General features: G+C 43.3%; 1 protein-coding gene across 1 annotated transcript; it reads left to right on the forward strand.

Annotated features, from left to right (window-relative positions):
• The first annotated feature begins 5,634 nt into the window (after positions 1-5,634).
• On the forward strand, positions 5,635-14,816 carry LOC147012600 (uncharacterized). The gene is made up of 7 exons (XM_085855753.1): positions 5,635-5,859; positions 7,529-7,591; positions 8,129-8,191; positions 12,240-12,276; positions 12,731-12,852; positions 13,199-13,658; positions 13,870-14,816. The coding sequence occupies exons 1-6, from the start codon at positions 5,776-5,778 to the stop codon at positions 13,508-13,510; spliced, it is 681 nt and encodes a 226-aa protein (XP_085711879.1). The 5' UTR covers positions 5,635-5,775; the 3' UTR covers positions 13,511-13,658; positions 13,870-14,816.
• The last annotated feature ends 623 nt before the right edge of the window (positions 14,817-15,439 follow it).

Raw genomic sequence — 15,439 nt, forward strand, 5'->3', positions numbered from 1 at the left:
ATTAGTTTTTGGGTCGCTGGCTCTTTATCGAGCAGACAGGACTGACACCGATATTGCTTTGCAAACCCACATCAGTGAGAGCAATGCAACAACACCTTACCTGCAAAATCACCATGCTGCTCTCTTTGCTATATTATGATCACTCGCTACTAAATGCTCTTGAACCTTAAACTGCCCGATCATGTTTGGATCACCACCTATGATTACCAGGTGTAGCACTTAATTATCATGTGTAGAGTGTTTCAACAAACCGAATGAAACAAAAATCCTGCAACAAATCCATGAAATTTTCCACATCTTTGTTTCTGCTTACATTAATTAGCCCATTGTGTTTGGTCAATTAAAGTATTCCATAATCACTGCTCTGCTTTTATGTTTTTTTTTCATTTGTCATTGTCCTGCTCTTCTCCTTGTATTGCCCTGATGTTCTGTAACAAAAAAAAACACTTCCCAATATTACCCTATTTACTAAATCCTTACTCCATCCATAATATCAGGTATTTTATGTGCAGTATACCCTCTTACAAATAACCATGGTAAGGTTACAAATAACTGTTCAGGCACCCTTGGCGAGCGGTGGTTGGCGCTGGTCAACGCGCTTGTTCTGTTTGCATGCCACATGATCCGAGCGGTCTGGGCCGTGCATCACGCCTCTGCTTGGTGGCAACTGCATCGATACGAAGGTGTGAGGAGACGCGGGATGTCCACTTCTTTGTGGGAGATATTGGTGGCCGAGGTGGCGAGCGAAGGTCGATGGTGAGATGCCGCTGTATATCAGTGGGCAGACCCGAATAAAGAGGTGCACCTTGCGCGTCCCGTTCAGTGCGAGGGTGATTATCACAGGGCTGAGCACATGTCTGTTTTCGTACATATGCACCTGTTTCACTTTATTTCATGAGTAAAAGGAAAGGGTTGGAATGAAAATCAGTATTGAATGGAAGACAGAGATATAATTAGACCTTGCAACAAGACCCACGCAACGCACTTCGTCCCGTTAACCCATTAGACATGAGGGGAAGGTCTGACTGCATGAAGACTAATGAAAGAACTGTCTGGGGATTACTGTATGTTGGATGCCATTGCCTTAGAGGCACGCAGTTTTGCAGAACCACAAAACTATATATATATATATATATATATATATATATATATATATATATATATATATATATATATATATATATATATATATGTATATATGTTTATGTGTATGTCTACATAGATATTTATATATATATATATATATATATATATATATATATATATATATATATATATATATAGTATATATGTATGTATATACAGTATATATGTATGTATAAATATATAAATATATATATATATATAGATCCATACGTATAAAGGGTGGCCATAAAGTCTGGAAACATAGCCAACTGGAAGGGTACTCAGTATAGCACATACCTCCTCCACATAATACCTGATCCCTGAGACCATATTAGGCCCATTACATTTTTGAAATACCATACTATAAGGTACAATATCGTTTTTGGTCCTATCTCTCAATGGTGAAGAATCACTTTAAAATTAAATAACTCGTATCCAGATCCGGATTCGGATCATCACCAAAATCGAACCAATTTGTCCTTGAGAATCACCCAACCTGTCTACCAAGTTTCATCCGAATCCGTCCACAACTTTTTGAGATATCGTGCTCTATATCGTTTTGTCCCTATCTCTTCATCTGGATCCGACTTCATAGTCGGATCCAGATCTGGATCTTCACCAAAATCTAATCAGTTCGTCCTTGTCACACACCGAACCTGAACACAAAAAAAAGTTCTGGATCCGTCCCAACGTTTTGAGATATCCTGCACACAAACAAACAAACAAACAAAGGGGTGAAAACATAACCGACTCACCTTCGGTGGCGGTGGTAAAAATACATTATAAATGGTTTATTGACATTACATTACAACACCTGATATGTTCAATGCGTTGTCCCTCATGAGAAATGCACAGTTCAATGCGCTGTGCAAAATTGCAATGAACATGGTGCATCAATGCAGCATTTCCGTCAATCCCTGCACATGCATCCGTGATCAGATTATTCGTGTCTGATTCTCATGGAATAAACCTGCTCCTTCAGCATACTCAACGCGTTCATCTTTCTTCAGGACATCTTGAAACTGCAACAGAATGACATAATATTATCTACGTTTCAAGTCTTTATGGCCAATATATATATATATATATATATATATATATATATATATATATATATATATATATATATATATATATATATATATATATATATATATATATATATATATATATATATATATATATATATATATATATGAGGCCTCGCGAGGAGGAGTGATGTAAGCGACCTTTTTTAATGATATGCTGATGACAGGTATGATAGGGTAAGGGTTAAAATAGTGCTATATGGCATTAAGTCCAAAATGGCCGATGTGTCCCTGACATCACTTCTCACAGTGCCTCATACATACACGTACATATATATATATATATATATATATATATATATATATATATATATGTATATATGTATATATATATATATATATATATATGTATATATATATATATATATGTATATATATATATATATATATATATATAGATATATATATATATATTAGCCTGGTGTGTTGGCGCAGTGGTTAGGGCAGCGGCTTGGGATCCAAAAGGTCCTGAGTTCAAGCCCCGTTGGGCCACTGAATTAATACACCAGGGGGTTGACTCAGCCTGTCATCCTTCCGAGGTCGGCGAAATGAGTACCAGCATACTGGGCCGGTGTATACCCCGGTTAAAATAGGTGTACCATATCCCTGTGTCGTAAGAGGCGACCAGGGTTGCGTCAGGAAGGGCATCCGGCGTAAAACCTGTGCCAAATCACTATGCGGATCACACGGATGATCCGCTGTGGCGACCCCTAACGGGAGCAGCCGAAAGAAGAAGAAGAAGATATATATATATATATATATATATATATATATATATATATATATATATATATATATATATATATATATATATATATATATATATATATATATATATATATATATATATATATTGTTGCGGGCCGGCGGGGTCGGGTGAGAAGCCCACGAGGTGGGCGAAGCTACGTCGATTCTCACCAGACTCCCCGGAATCGTAGGCCGTTGCTCACGGATAATTCCGTGACGCGGCGGGTCGCTTAACCGACCGTGGACACCAATAACTCAAGCGCGTGACCGAGGGTCCTCCTGCCTATGGAATTGGGTTACCTAATTAACCACGCGGTTTTACCATCGGGGAACCATGCCCTCGGTATGCCTTGTTCAAACCAGATCACTCTACCGGATCGGATCACCTCTCCGGATCGGATGCAGCCGAGCGACACTGCCAAGGACGTACCGGCAAGAAGGAACGGACCGTTGGGAATATAGACCTGGCTAGACTTAGATTCGAACCATGCTGGACTAATGAGGGAAAAGACAAAGGCGAGCTGGGAATATTTGTACAAAATTATTTATTTACAGCAAGTGAGGAAAAGCATGTGGCACAACAAAGGTTTATTATCCCGCCCCCCCCCCCTCAGAGGGAGGGAGCGGGATATTGTTATCGTCCGGTTTGTTTGTCTGTTTGTCTGTTTGCAACTTTATGGCAAAACGGCTTTAGCAAACACTATCAAATTTAATCCACAGGTGGGCAATGAACCTTGGACGACCCCATTAACTTTTGGGTCCAATTGGATCAAAGGTGAAGGTCAAGGTCACGAAAAGGTCAAAATTGTTTTTCGCTCATAACTTCATCAAAAATGATCTGATTTACTTCAAACTAAGCTTATAGTGAACCTTATTCTATTTGTCACTTATAATCCTACCCATTGCTAGAGTGAAAAATGCATATTTGTGAAGATCGGTAGGGTCCGAAGTTTTGGGGGTCATGGTCATCGGTCAAAATTACATATTTTCCATTATAAATCAAACAAGTGGTGCCAGGCACAACAAATCCCACTCATTCATTTAGTTTTAATGGAAAAGTTGTAATTTGGCTCGGGTGCCGGGAAAAGTCCCCCACTCTTTCCGAAGGACACTGTGGGATGTGTCAAGTCCACCAACGAATGCTGGCAGATGAGATGCCTGTGTCACATGACGGTACCCACATTGATGAATCACCCTGCTTGTGAAACACCAGAATAGCAGTTTATAGATGGGTCTGGATTCGAACCCAGGCTGGGCAGCAAAGAGACGAGTACTTGTTACGGGTGGGGTTAAGTATCGAATAAAGGTCACAGTTGGGCCGTAAAGAGTGTCGGGCAATATGGAACGTCACGCAGGATACCATGGCCGGGAGAAATGACATATGAGGCCCCAGGATACAAGTTATAAACAATCCATGTCAAGTCCACAACATCTGAATTTAACACACCTTTACATCGGAGCAGATATCACGTGTCAATACCGTAGCATTGTCAGCTTGATGGAGTTTATGAATAAATTATTTAAAATACTGTTTTAACAAGCTCAAATGAGCTAAGATCCTCGTCCTCTTAATTATGACGTAATAAAAACGAATATGACGTCATTGTGATGTATCAGGTTTGCGATAAATTATCTGTGCTAATGCCCGGCTTGATTCCCGCAAACAAAATCCAAACAGCTTGCCGAGTTTCGGAGATAATGGTACAGGCGATTTCCATTAGCGGCGATATTATGACGTCAACTTTTTTCTCGGAAGAATTTCCAAAATCGGAGATGGTTACTGTCTGCGCGTGGGCTTTCTGCATATACATGGCAAGTTTCACGAAGATCTGATGAAAACTCTGGGTTGTGAAACAAAAAATGTCAAAAAATAGGAATGACGTCATAATTGATATGACGTCATAGTGATGTATCATATGTGCGGTAATTCATCTCTGCTAATGCCCTGTTAGATTCCCGCAAACAGAATTCAAAAAGCTTGCCTAGTTTTGGAGATAATTTATTAGGCGATTTCCATTAGTGGAGATATTTTGACGTCATAACTTTTTTTTCTATGAGTAATTTTCAAAATGGGAGATGGTTACTCTCTGCGCAGGGAATTTTTACATATACATGCCAAGTTTCAGGAAGTTTCGATGAAAACTGTAGGCTGTGAAACAAAGAAGTCCACAGGAGGAAGATGAAGAACAACAACGTGAGTAAGAATGAGAGATCCTCCACGAGGATCTAAAAACCATTCCTGGGGGATTAAAGATCCCGAGTATAATTCCAGTTATTCCTTAGTACATGTTTCTGATCAGGGTAACATCACCAGAGACGTTAAGTGTGTTGACACGGTTGGTGTTTCACCAACAAACTCAGACGAAACATCAACCAACTCAAAGGGTGGTTTTTAAGGATGGGGTTGTTGGGGGGGGAAGGGTGATGGGGGGGCTGTTAGCTGCTTTTTGGTTCAGGAAGGTTTTAAGGAATAACAAGGAATATTGGAACATGCAACGTTCCTCCAATTAAGGATATCTTTAAGAGCAAACGAGAGGAAATATTTAAGAAAATCCTCAAATCTTTCCAGAGATCTCGATCGGCTTTGAAACGAGTGGTAACCATGGTGACAAGTACACATGGTAAACGAACTTGAACTGAAATACAATTTTTGTTTCGAATTTGAACCGTCAACAGCACCCTTAATAGCGACGTCACAAAGGGGCGTGACGTCACAGAGGGGCGTGACATCACAGAGGGGCGTGACGTCACAGAGAAACTCTTTATTAACATTATCCAGTCGCTCTTTTTTACCAGTTTGAAGCATTGTCTCAACATGGAGAAGACGCGGTTCTTTGTCGTCTGTTTTCTCTCTTTTATGCTCTGCTCTTACCTGGGATACCTGCCGCATCTTACACAGGTGAGTTTTAAACGAATATTGACGGGAAAGTGTGGTCCAGGAGAGATTCGGCCTCGGGGGGGCGGGGGGGGGCACGGGTAACCACCCCGGGGCTCGGAGCAAATTGGGGTCCAGAATTATTCCTTCATTTTGTTGTTTCATATAATGATTGTTTGTGATGATAAAACCCCGAGGAGACCTTTGTTTTGTTTCTCCCTCCCTCCCTCCCTCCAATCCACTCAGGGTGATTTCCCGACACACCATTGTCATGGCGAGTAAAACCTTCCCTCGTAAAATGAACTGCTGTGGGAACAATTCACACAACTCGATGTTATTCATTGAATATTTACCCTGAACAGTCTTGAGAAGGACTTGGTGCGATCGATTCAGTGTAAATCCGAAAATCGTTAAAACGCCAAATTGTACGGATTCTTTTTCTCATTGATCTTCTTTTTCTTCCACTTCCTCCTCTTCTTCTTCTTTTCATTCATCTTCTTCTTCTTCTCATTCATATTCTTCTTCTTCATATTTCTTCTCCTCTTCTTCATCTTCTTCTTCTTCTTCTCATTCATATTCTTCTTCTTCATATTTCTTCTCCTCTTCTTCTTCTTTTTCTTCTCACTCAGATTCTTCTTCTTCTTTCTCCTCCTCTGTTTCTTCTTCTCATTCAGCTTCTTCATCTTCTTCTCATTCAGCTTCTTCTTCTTATTTCTCCTCTTCTGTTTCTTCTTCTTTCTCCTCCTCTGTTTCTTCTTCTCATTCAGCTTCTTCTTCTTCTTCTTCTTCTCATTCAGCTTCTTCTTCTTCTGCCCCCTCCTCTTCTTCTTCACCTCTTCCTCCTCTTCTTCTTCTTCTTCTTCTTCTTCTTCTTCTTCTTCTTCTTCTTCTCATTCAGCTTCTTCTTCCTCTTCCTCTCCTTCTTCTTCTTCCACTCCTTCTTCTTTCTCTTACTCCATTTTCCACCAGCCGAGCACAATGAAGCCTGAAGCGAAAACAACGAAACTAATTTCGAACGGTTTTTGATTTGTGTTCAACATCCGCTGTATCAAACGGTCACGTGACATGTGGTAACGTTTCAAGTTCCTCCTTTGAACGGTTTTCCATGTTCGCTTAAAATCCCATGAAATGTGTTAAGAAACGTATTTCCCGCGTATCCCTGGTTCTCCCCGGGAATCGAGGCCCTCACACATGAAGAACTTCGTGTCACGGCGGGTCGCTGAGCGACCGAGAACACCAATAACTTGAACACGTGACTCAGGGTCCTCCGTCTGACAACCCTCCTCACCTAAGAACACGTGATCTCATTCCCGGCGAATTGCACCCTGGGTAATTGTGCTGTTGTAATCTTGATTGGATCTTGATTTGTTGGATTAATAAATTGGATTAAAGGGAATCGGGGAAATCTCGCACGTCACACAGGACACCATGACCGGGAGAAATGACATATGAGGTCCCAGGATAGGAGTTGTAAACAATCCATGTCAAGTCCACAATATCTAAATTTACGGCAAGAAAAATCAAACACACAATGGGAAAGGTACATCGTTCACGGGTAAAGACTCATTTGAACACCGAACCTCGAGGCCAAGCAAGTTGAGACCCTCATGATCCCACCCTCAACACTCACGACCAATTGATCCGAATCATTTAACCTGATCCGATGTTTTTTGTGTCCATCTCTTTCCTCTAGAGACTGCGAGGATGTACTGTGGACGTCGTCTTTGAGAGGCTCCTGAAGATGATTCACTCTCAGGTATGACGTCATGCAACACTCCAACAGCATTTGACACATTTACTGTGTTCGCAACAGTCCAGAAGTCTTTTATTACAGAAGGTAAAACTCAAATAGAGAAGAGAGACAAGGCACGTAACAGGAACCTTACAAACAGGGAGGGACGTGGGAAAGGGAGGTGAGTAGGCCAGTCAGGAGGAAGATGTGGAATAACTTTTTCCCTCCTGAGTCCATATCTCTTCCATCACACACTTCCGTCACACATTGCACAAGAACATTGTCGAGACAGAGCTCACGATGTGGTGTTTTAACACCTTGTGGTCTCCATACATCTTTCACCATCAACATCAACAATGTCCAAAGTCCAATGATCCACCATGTTGGTCGTGTCAGTGAGAACATGTGCATCAGGAAGAGCTGATAGACAATTTATATGGAGCTCGATGCTTATATCATATAAATTTCCGGGTGGTACTTTCCCCTCAACACTCAAAGACAATTCTGGAAATCCATTTTGACTGAAACAACACATTTTGTTTGTCTGTGTTTGTCATACAGAACCCTCAAAATTTAACCGACCGTCTCCTCGAAAGATTCTCCAAATATGTTCCCTTCTTCAAGGTACGATGATGGCACGGGTGTGTGTAGCATTGGGATTCTCATGTATGTATGACTTGTGAATGTTTGCAGCTGTAATGGAACCCAGGGAGGTTTTAAACCAACAAAGAGTTCACTTACATTGTGGGGCTTCATGCAGCTTGAAGAGCGTGGGAGTTTATTTATTTGATTATCCTAGCCACCTGGGGTAATTGATTAGGTGAGAACTGATTGGTTATGCCCTCCAATCGTGGGTGAGAGATGTGATTGGGTGTTGGTATTTCTTTTTTCCCTGCAATTGCATCATTGCAATATAACCACCGTAAAACCCTTGACTCCGCAAAACACAACAACGCAAAGAAATTCGAAGATCTTCTCCGTGAGAGTACCTCATGTGTCGCCGCCCTCCGCATGGCAGCTCACCGCATGGCGGGATTGGGGCAAAGCCTTCGGGACCCCCACTCTTTGGTGATTGGAGCGAAACCACGGGGTAACCTTCCCGGGTCAGATTGCGTTTGTGTGTGTCAGGGTGGTGCTGAGTTGTCGTCCACCAGACTGTAGTCTGCTTGGGTTAACCTGAGGCGGTCCCTTCGGGTGGGTGCCTGGAATGTCCTCTCCCTAAGAGTGGATGATCACCTGTATCTGTTATCATCTGAGCTCAAGCATTTGAACATCGGTATCGCAGCACTCTCTGAGGTTCAGAGACCGGATAGTGGCGAGATCATGGGGGGTGGTTACACCGACTATAGGATTCCCCTAAGCTATTGGGCTGGTCACTTTGATGGTTCCCATGGCTAAGGAGTTGCTGTGGCTGTGCCCAATTAGCTGACTCCAATGATAATTGAGGTAACTCCGGTCAACGAGCGTGTAATGAGATTAAGGATTCGTCAATTCGTGGGTGTCGTTCCCCTTGTCTCTGTTTATGCACTGACTGAGGAGAGTGATCTCACCGTGAAGGACACATTCTATGCCACGCTCGAGTCTGTGGTTGATCATTGTCCCAGGCGAGATACTCTTCTCGTGTTGGGGGATTTCAATGCATCGACTGGAATTGATGGGGATGGTTATGAGACATGTGTTGGTCCCCATGGGTCTGGATCTGGGAACCTGAATAGCACTAAGTTCCTTGATTTTGCAAGAAGTCATGGACTTAGGGTGGCTGGTTCATGGCTTCAGCACCCAAAAGGTCATTGCTGGACTTGGTGTTCCAACGCTGGTGGTGTGACAAAGGAGATTGACCATGTGCTCGTTGGTGGTCGCTTGAGGATGATCCAGAACTGCAGGGTCTACCGGAGTTCGCAGTTCCTCAATACCGACCACAGGATTGTGGTGGCAAGTTTGAAGTTGTCGCTGAAATCCAAGAGAATGGTTCCATCCTAGCCTTCACTGGATGTTGGCAAGCTCAAAGATGAGAGGGTAGCTGAGGAGCTTGTGAACAGCCTGAGTGGGGATTTGGGGGGGGGGGGTCTGGGTGCTTTGGGGAATCCTGAAGAGTTGTGGAGTGCCTTCAAGACCACCATCCTTGATTTGTCTGGTGGATATCATGGAATTCACTGGAGGGCAAAGAAGAACAATGTCTCAAGGGATGCTGGATATCATTGACCAGAGTCACAGGGATAGGCTTCATGGCAGAACTGAGCTGTTCAGGGAGATGAGGCATAAAACTTTATGTGCTCTGAGGGTGGACAGAGGCCTACGTGCGCGGAATCTGTGAAGGTGTAGAGAATCACCTGTAGTCAAGTGATTCTCATCCTGCTTACAGGGTAATTCGCGCATTGCTTTCCTCCAAGCCCATCCCTCGGTGTTCTGTAGTTCAAGCGAATGGTGGCCGGCTCTTGACAGAGGAGTCTGTAGTGAAGGCCATCTGGTCCAGTTTTATTAATTGGCTGTTCCAAGCTGATACATCAGCTGATGAGTTAGATATCAGGCGTGTTACAATCCCTATTGCTGACCCTTCAATCAACTGTGACCCACCTTCGTTTGTGCAAACACAGGCTGCGCTGAACCAGTTGTAACAGGGTAAAACTCCTGGGATTTACAGCATCCCTGCTGAATTTCTCAAGGCTGGTGGAAATGCTGAACTCATGTTGTTGCATGCAGTTATGTGCTCTGCCTGGAACACAGGCATCATACCAACACAGGGGCTTTGCCGTCCCTCTATGGAAAGGGAAGGGTGATCGCCAGGACGGCAACAACTACCGTGGGGTGATGCTGCTCCCAGTGCCAGGCAAGGTCTTTGCTCAGATAATTCTTGAAAGGGTTCGCCACATTCTGCTTGAGCATCAATGCCCAGAGCAGTCAGGCTTTACACCAAAGAGGTCAACGATTGACGGGAGCCTTTCCCTTTGGCTCCTCCCCGAATGCAGAGGAGAGTTTTTGCACGGTTTGCTTGTAGTCTATGTTGAGCTCTGGAATGTGTTCAATTCATTGAATCGGGATGCCCTCGAGAGGATTCTTTGTCTTTGTGGGGTGCCACCAAAACTTGTCAATCTGATCTCTGCACTGTATTCTGGTACTGAGAGTGTTGTGAGATGTGGTGATACTATCTCCAACTTATTTCCAGTTGTTACTGGAGTTCGTCAGGGGTGTGTACTGGCCCCCAGATTTATCAGCACTTGTATGGACTGGATTCTTTGGAGGATATCGGAGAGATCAAGCTGCGGTGCATCCTTTGGGAATGTCAAGATCTCTGACCTTGATTTTGCAGATGATGCAGTCATCTTTGCAGAGACCCTGGATATGCTTTTGGAGGCCATCGAGGTGCTGACTGAGGAGTCGGAGCCGCTGGGAGTACGGGTTTCCTGGGTCAAAACTAAGAGCCAGGCTTTCAATGAGATCTTGGATGCTTCTATCTTGTCTGTACCTGTTTGTGGTGAGGATGTTTAGGTCACGGAGAGATTCACTTTCCTTTGCAGTGATATTCATGTCTCTGCAGACTGTGAGCCAGAGGTCATTAGACGTCTGGTTCAGGCTTGGGGAGTCATGGATTCACTGGATCATGGGGTGTGGTGATGTCGGTACCTGTGCGGGAGGACGAAAGTCCGAGTCTTCAGGTCCTTGGTGCTTCCAGTCTTGCTCTGTGAATGTGAGACTTTGACTCTGATCAGGGATCTGAGACGGAGATGTAATACCTTTGGAACCAGGACTCTTCAGAGAATCCTTGGCTCTCGCTGGTCAGATTTTGTGGCCAACAAGTGGTTGCTGAGAGAGACTCAAATGAGATTTGTTGCCTACATTGTCTGTAAGCATAAGCTGCGGCTCTCTGGACATGTGGCTCATTTTCCTGATGCTGATCCTGCTCATCAGATTATCTCGAGGGAGCCTCGTGAGTGGAGGATGCCAATGGGCCAACTGCATGCCTCGTGGTTGCAGAAGGTCGATCGGCATCTGAAGGAGATGGGGATAGGCCAGGCATCTGTGTGGGGGGTGGCCAGATGGAGGCTTCTAGAGTAACGGTGGAAAGTGGATGCAGCGACGCGCTGCTCCGGCACATGCTCCCACAACTGAGCTGACCTGCTTCACCACTAACCACAGCAACCATGAGCCTTCACACCTTTAGAAGGCTTTTATTGGCAAACAGCCCACCCCTTGGCAAAACGGATGAATCCAGGGACATATTCTTGGCTCCCTGGTCGTCATCAGTGTGGAGTGGATTCCCCTAGGAGATGAGTTGGTGGACCATCCTGTGTTGGTGAGTTGGTGGGAGAGAGGGAGAGAGAGAGAGAGAGAGAGAGAGAGAGAGAGAGAGAGAGAGAGAGAGAGAGAGAGAGAGAGAGAGAGGGAGAGGGAGAGGGAGAGTGAGAGGGAGAGGGAGAGAGAGAGAGAGAGAGAGAGAGAGAGAGAGAGAGAGAGAGAGAGAGAGAGAGAGAGAGAGAGAGAGAGAGAGAGAGAGAGAGAGAGAGAGAGAGAGAGAGAGAGAGAGATATATATATATATATATATATATATATATATATATATATATATATATATATATATATATATATATATACAGGTACAATCTTTGACGCATAGATCTTTGTGTGAAAACTTCATCCTATTTGAGATTATTTTTCTTTCTATTCCATTGCAGCCCCAAAAAACACACTGGATACAAAAACTCTACCAAGGTAAGTCAGTGTTCATGTTCCTTTTCATTTGCTTGTTCTATTTGCCATCCATTTTGACACTGCAGATTTAATTGAACTGACACCACAAATCGGTTTTATTCGCTTCAGGTAAATTACCTTTTCTGGTTTTAATGATTTTCAAACTTTATCTCCTTTTGTGTTGAGCACAGTGGAACCATAGAACCATTCACCATTTTCTGGGTTAATCTGCCGATGTTCCCATCAAAACCCCTCGCTCACGTTGTTAAGGAAGACAGGTGCCTTCGCAACATGAGTTCAAATTGTTCATTTTTGTTAATTGTCTACCAATGTGATTGTCATTCACATTCAAGTACACATATGTTTATATCAACGTCCTCATGCCCCATTTGATGAATGTATGATCTCCTCCATTATGTTTCGATCAATGTAGTAAGAATAAGCCTTTTAACACTCTCTTTGCTCTTGTTTAAAGGATTAACATCCTCCTGGAACGAGCACTTCAGCCGCCGTGCCACCACTCGACACTGGTACAATGAAATGTCGAATTGCAGAATCTTCATTAGATTTGTTGGGTGCCTAATCCTCATCACCAAGGTATGCAATTGATATGAGCTCACGGGACATGGTTAACAATCTCATAGGTAGAGCATTCCAGAGTTGATTTTGGGATGAAAAGTTCCAAGTGATAAAATGCAGTCCCAAACAAAATTCCATAGAAGGTTGTACAAGTGATGCTCAACAGCAGGAGCTAATGTACTCAAGGATCCATCGATTCTTGGCAGAGTAGTCACCACGGGGTTGTGCTTATACTCAGTCCAGCTTGAGAAATGTCAGTTTTCAAATTAAGAAAATATATCCGAAAACAACAACCCAACAAAAATATCCCAACACACAAGGTCCTCTTCCTAATGTGTATTGTTTGCTGCTCTTTGTGCTGCAGATCATAAATCACTTCCGAAGTCAACAACATTTCAAAAAGAAGGGTGCTCACAAGAAACATCGCCGCAAGAGGAGACATGATGAACAAAATGCAGCTGATCACAGCTCAGGTGCAAGAGAGAATGTTTTGGCTTGCTCTTCTGTGCCAAGTGGGTGTGAACTCATCGTTTGCCAGAAAACTGTGCGAAAGCAGGAATGTATTGAGTACATTCTAAACGAAGGGGAGGAACACGTACTAATTACACGAGAAATGATATATCAGCATACGAAGTACCTTGTGAGGAGAGAAGATAGACTCCTCAATGAAGAATAACTGGATGGGGCCGGATAAACAACAATGTTCTACAGAATATCAAGGGGGCGATGAAAACGATCTGAAGCCACTGGGCTGCATCTCCATCACATCATTCACCAATCATCCGATCAACCCACTCAAATGAAATCATCCTATCGGTTGGAATGTAAGTTTCCAAGATTCTTGCTTCACATTACAAATTATTACAAACTTTGTCGATGTGACAATCAATGTCATTCATGAAGGGAACTACAGACATTAACCCTTGGTGTTCGCTGCATGACTTCATAACGATACAAACACATTTACACTCCAACCTTATCTTGAACTGTTTTTTCTCCTTCCCTTTCACTGCTGTTACCTTTTGAATGACCAAGACGCAGGTCACGAGTTCTACCTCACGGACCCAGAAAACGAGTTCTACCTTGATGACCCAGCATACCAATTCTTCCTTGGAGCAATTCTAGCCACCTGAAGACAGAAAAACCTGTAGTTCAATACAAGCTATTTATTCAATGAAATAAAAGACCATCTTGTGCACAAGAGGAAGGCAGCATAGAAGGATAATTAGTCTGTGATGGAGTTTGCTTATTGCCCAGGGAGGGTGTGTGGCGGGGGGGGGGGGAGATGGCCATTTGTTGCTGCTGACTCAGATGGTCATCAGTTAGATAAGGTTTTTGCAAAGTTGTTTACGGCTACAGAGGAATGTGTGTATTCTGCCTTCTCCTAGTTTTCCCTGCATATGTTTATTAAATTCTTTCTGAAAGCACGAAACGAAAGCTATTTGGCATTTTTACCTCCTTATGAATTCAAGAAATAATCGAGTTTCCACAGTCCCCTGTTTTGTTCATACAGAACAACCGAAGGGTTTGTTCTGTAAGGACAAACCCACTGAAAATCTAAATTTGTCATTGGCTCGCGGCAGGCTCGTTTCCACCGTGTCACCCAGACTTGTGCTCTGTGGTGGGTTAACACCCTCGTGAGTGGATGCAACCCTCGGGGGCCACCACCTCCCCCATGCCCACAGAGTTTGGGCACCCAGGCGATCTGGAAGAAAAGAACCCTGTGCAAGCCGCTCAGTTTCTATTTGAGCAAGTCACTCCAATTACTTTTCCCCTTCAGTTTAAAAGATATCTCTATTGTTCCACATTTCTTCATCACAATCATACATCTGTTTTTGGTTCTTTAGCAACAATTGTTGAATTCTTTCAAAAGGGTTTTTGTCAGTCCCAAAGGCACGAGTGTCTGCACTTTCATATTTTCTACAAAACCCCACCGACACAGTGTCTCGACTCGATTTTAAACTTGGTTCTTCATTTTCTGGGTTTTCTGGATCTTCTGGATCTTCATAGTTGCTCAGAGATGGTCGATCCAGGGAAACTTCATGCACCACCATCCTCGCAACTGTGGCAAATTCTCTCTCTCTCACACACGCGCACACACACACACACACACACACACACACACACACACACACACACACACACACACACACACACACACACACACACACACACACACACACACACACACACACACACACACACACACACACACACACACACACATACACACACACACACACACACACACACACACACACACACACACACACACACACACACCAATCATCACTCTTATGCACGCTACGATGACAAAAATAGCTACGAATATCATGACTCCAATGAACAATATGTGGAGTACCCATGTTCCCCATACATCAAACACTACTTTTAACAAAGATCTGAACCCTCCTTCCTTAAAATAGTCATGGAACTTTGCAGCTACCTTCCTTACGTGTTGTACCACGTCATGGATACATACCGTTTAATGATGCCTGGGGTTCCACGAGATTATTCATTCGTATCTTTACGTCCATCCTTGTCCCAGTAATTCGTCCCTCAATGGTTACTTTTTCTTCTCCATAATTTTGGCATGTTGAGTTAA

Source organism: Eptatretus burgeri, chromosome 14, assembly GCF_056783735.1.
Source record: "Eptatretus burgeri isolate ZD-2024b chromosome 14, Ebu_testis_v1, whole genome shotgun sequence".
In the NCBI taxonomy this organism is placed as follows: Eukaryota; Metazoa; Chordata; class Myxini; order Myxiniformes; family Myxinidae; genus Eptatretus; species Eptatretus burgeri.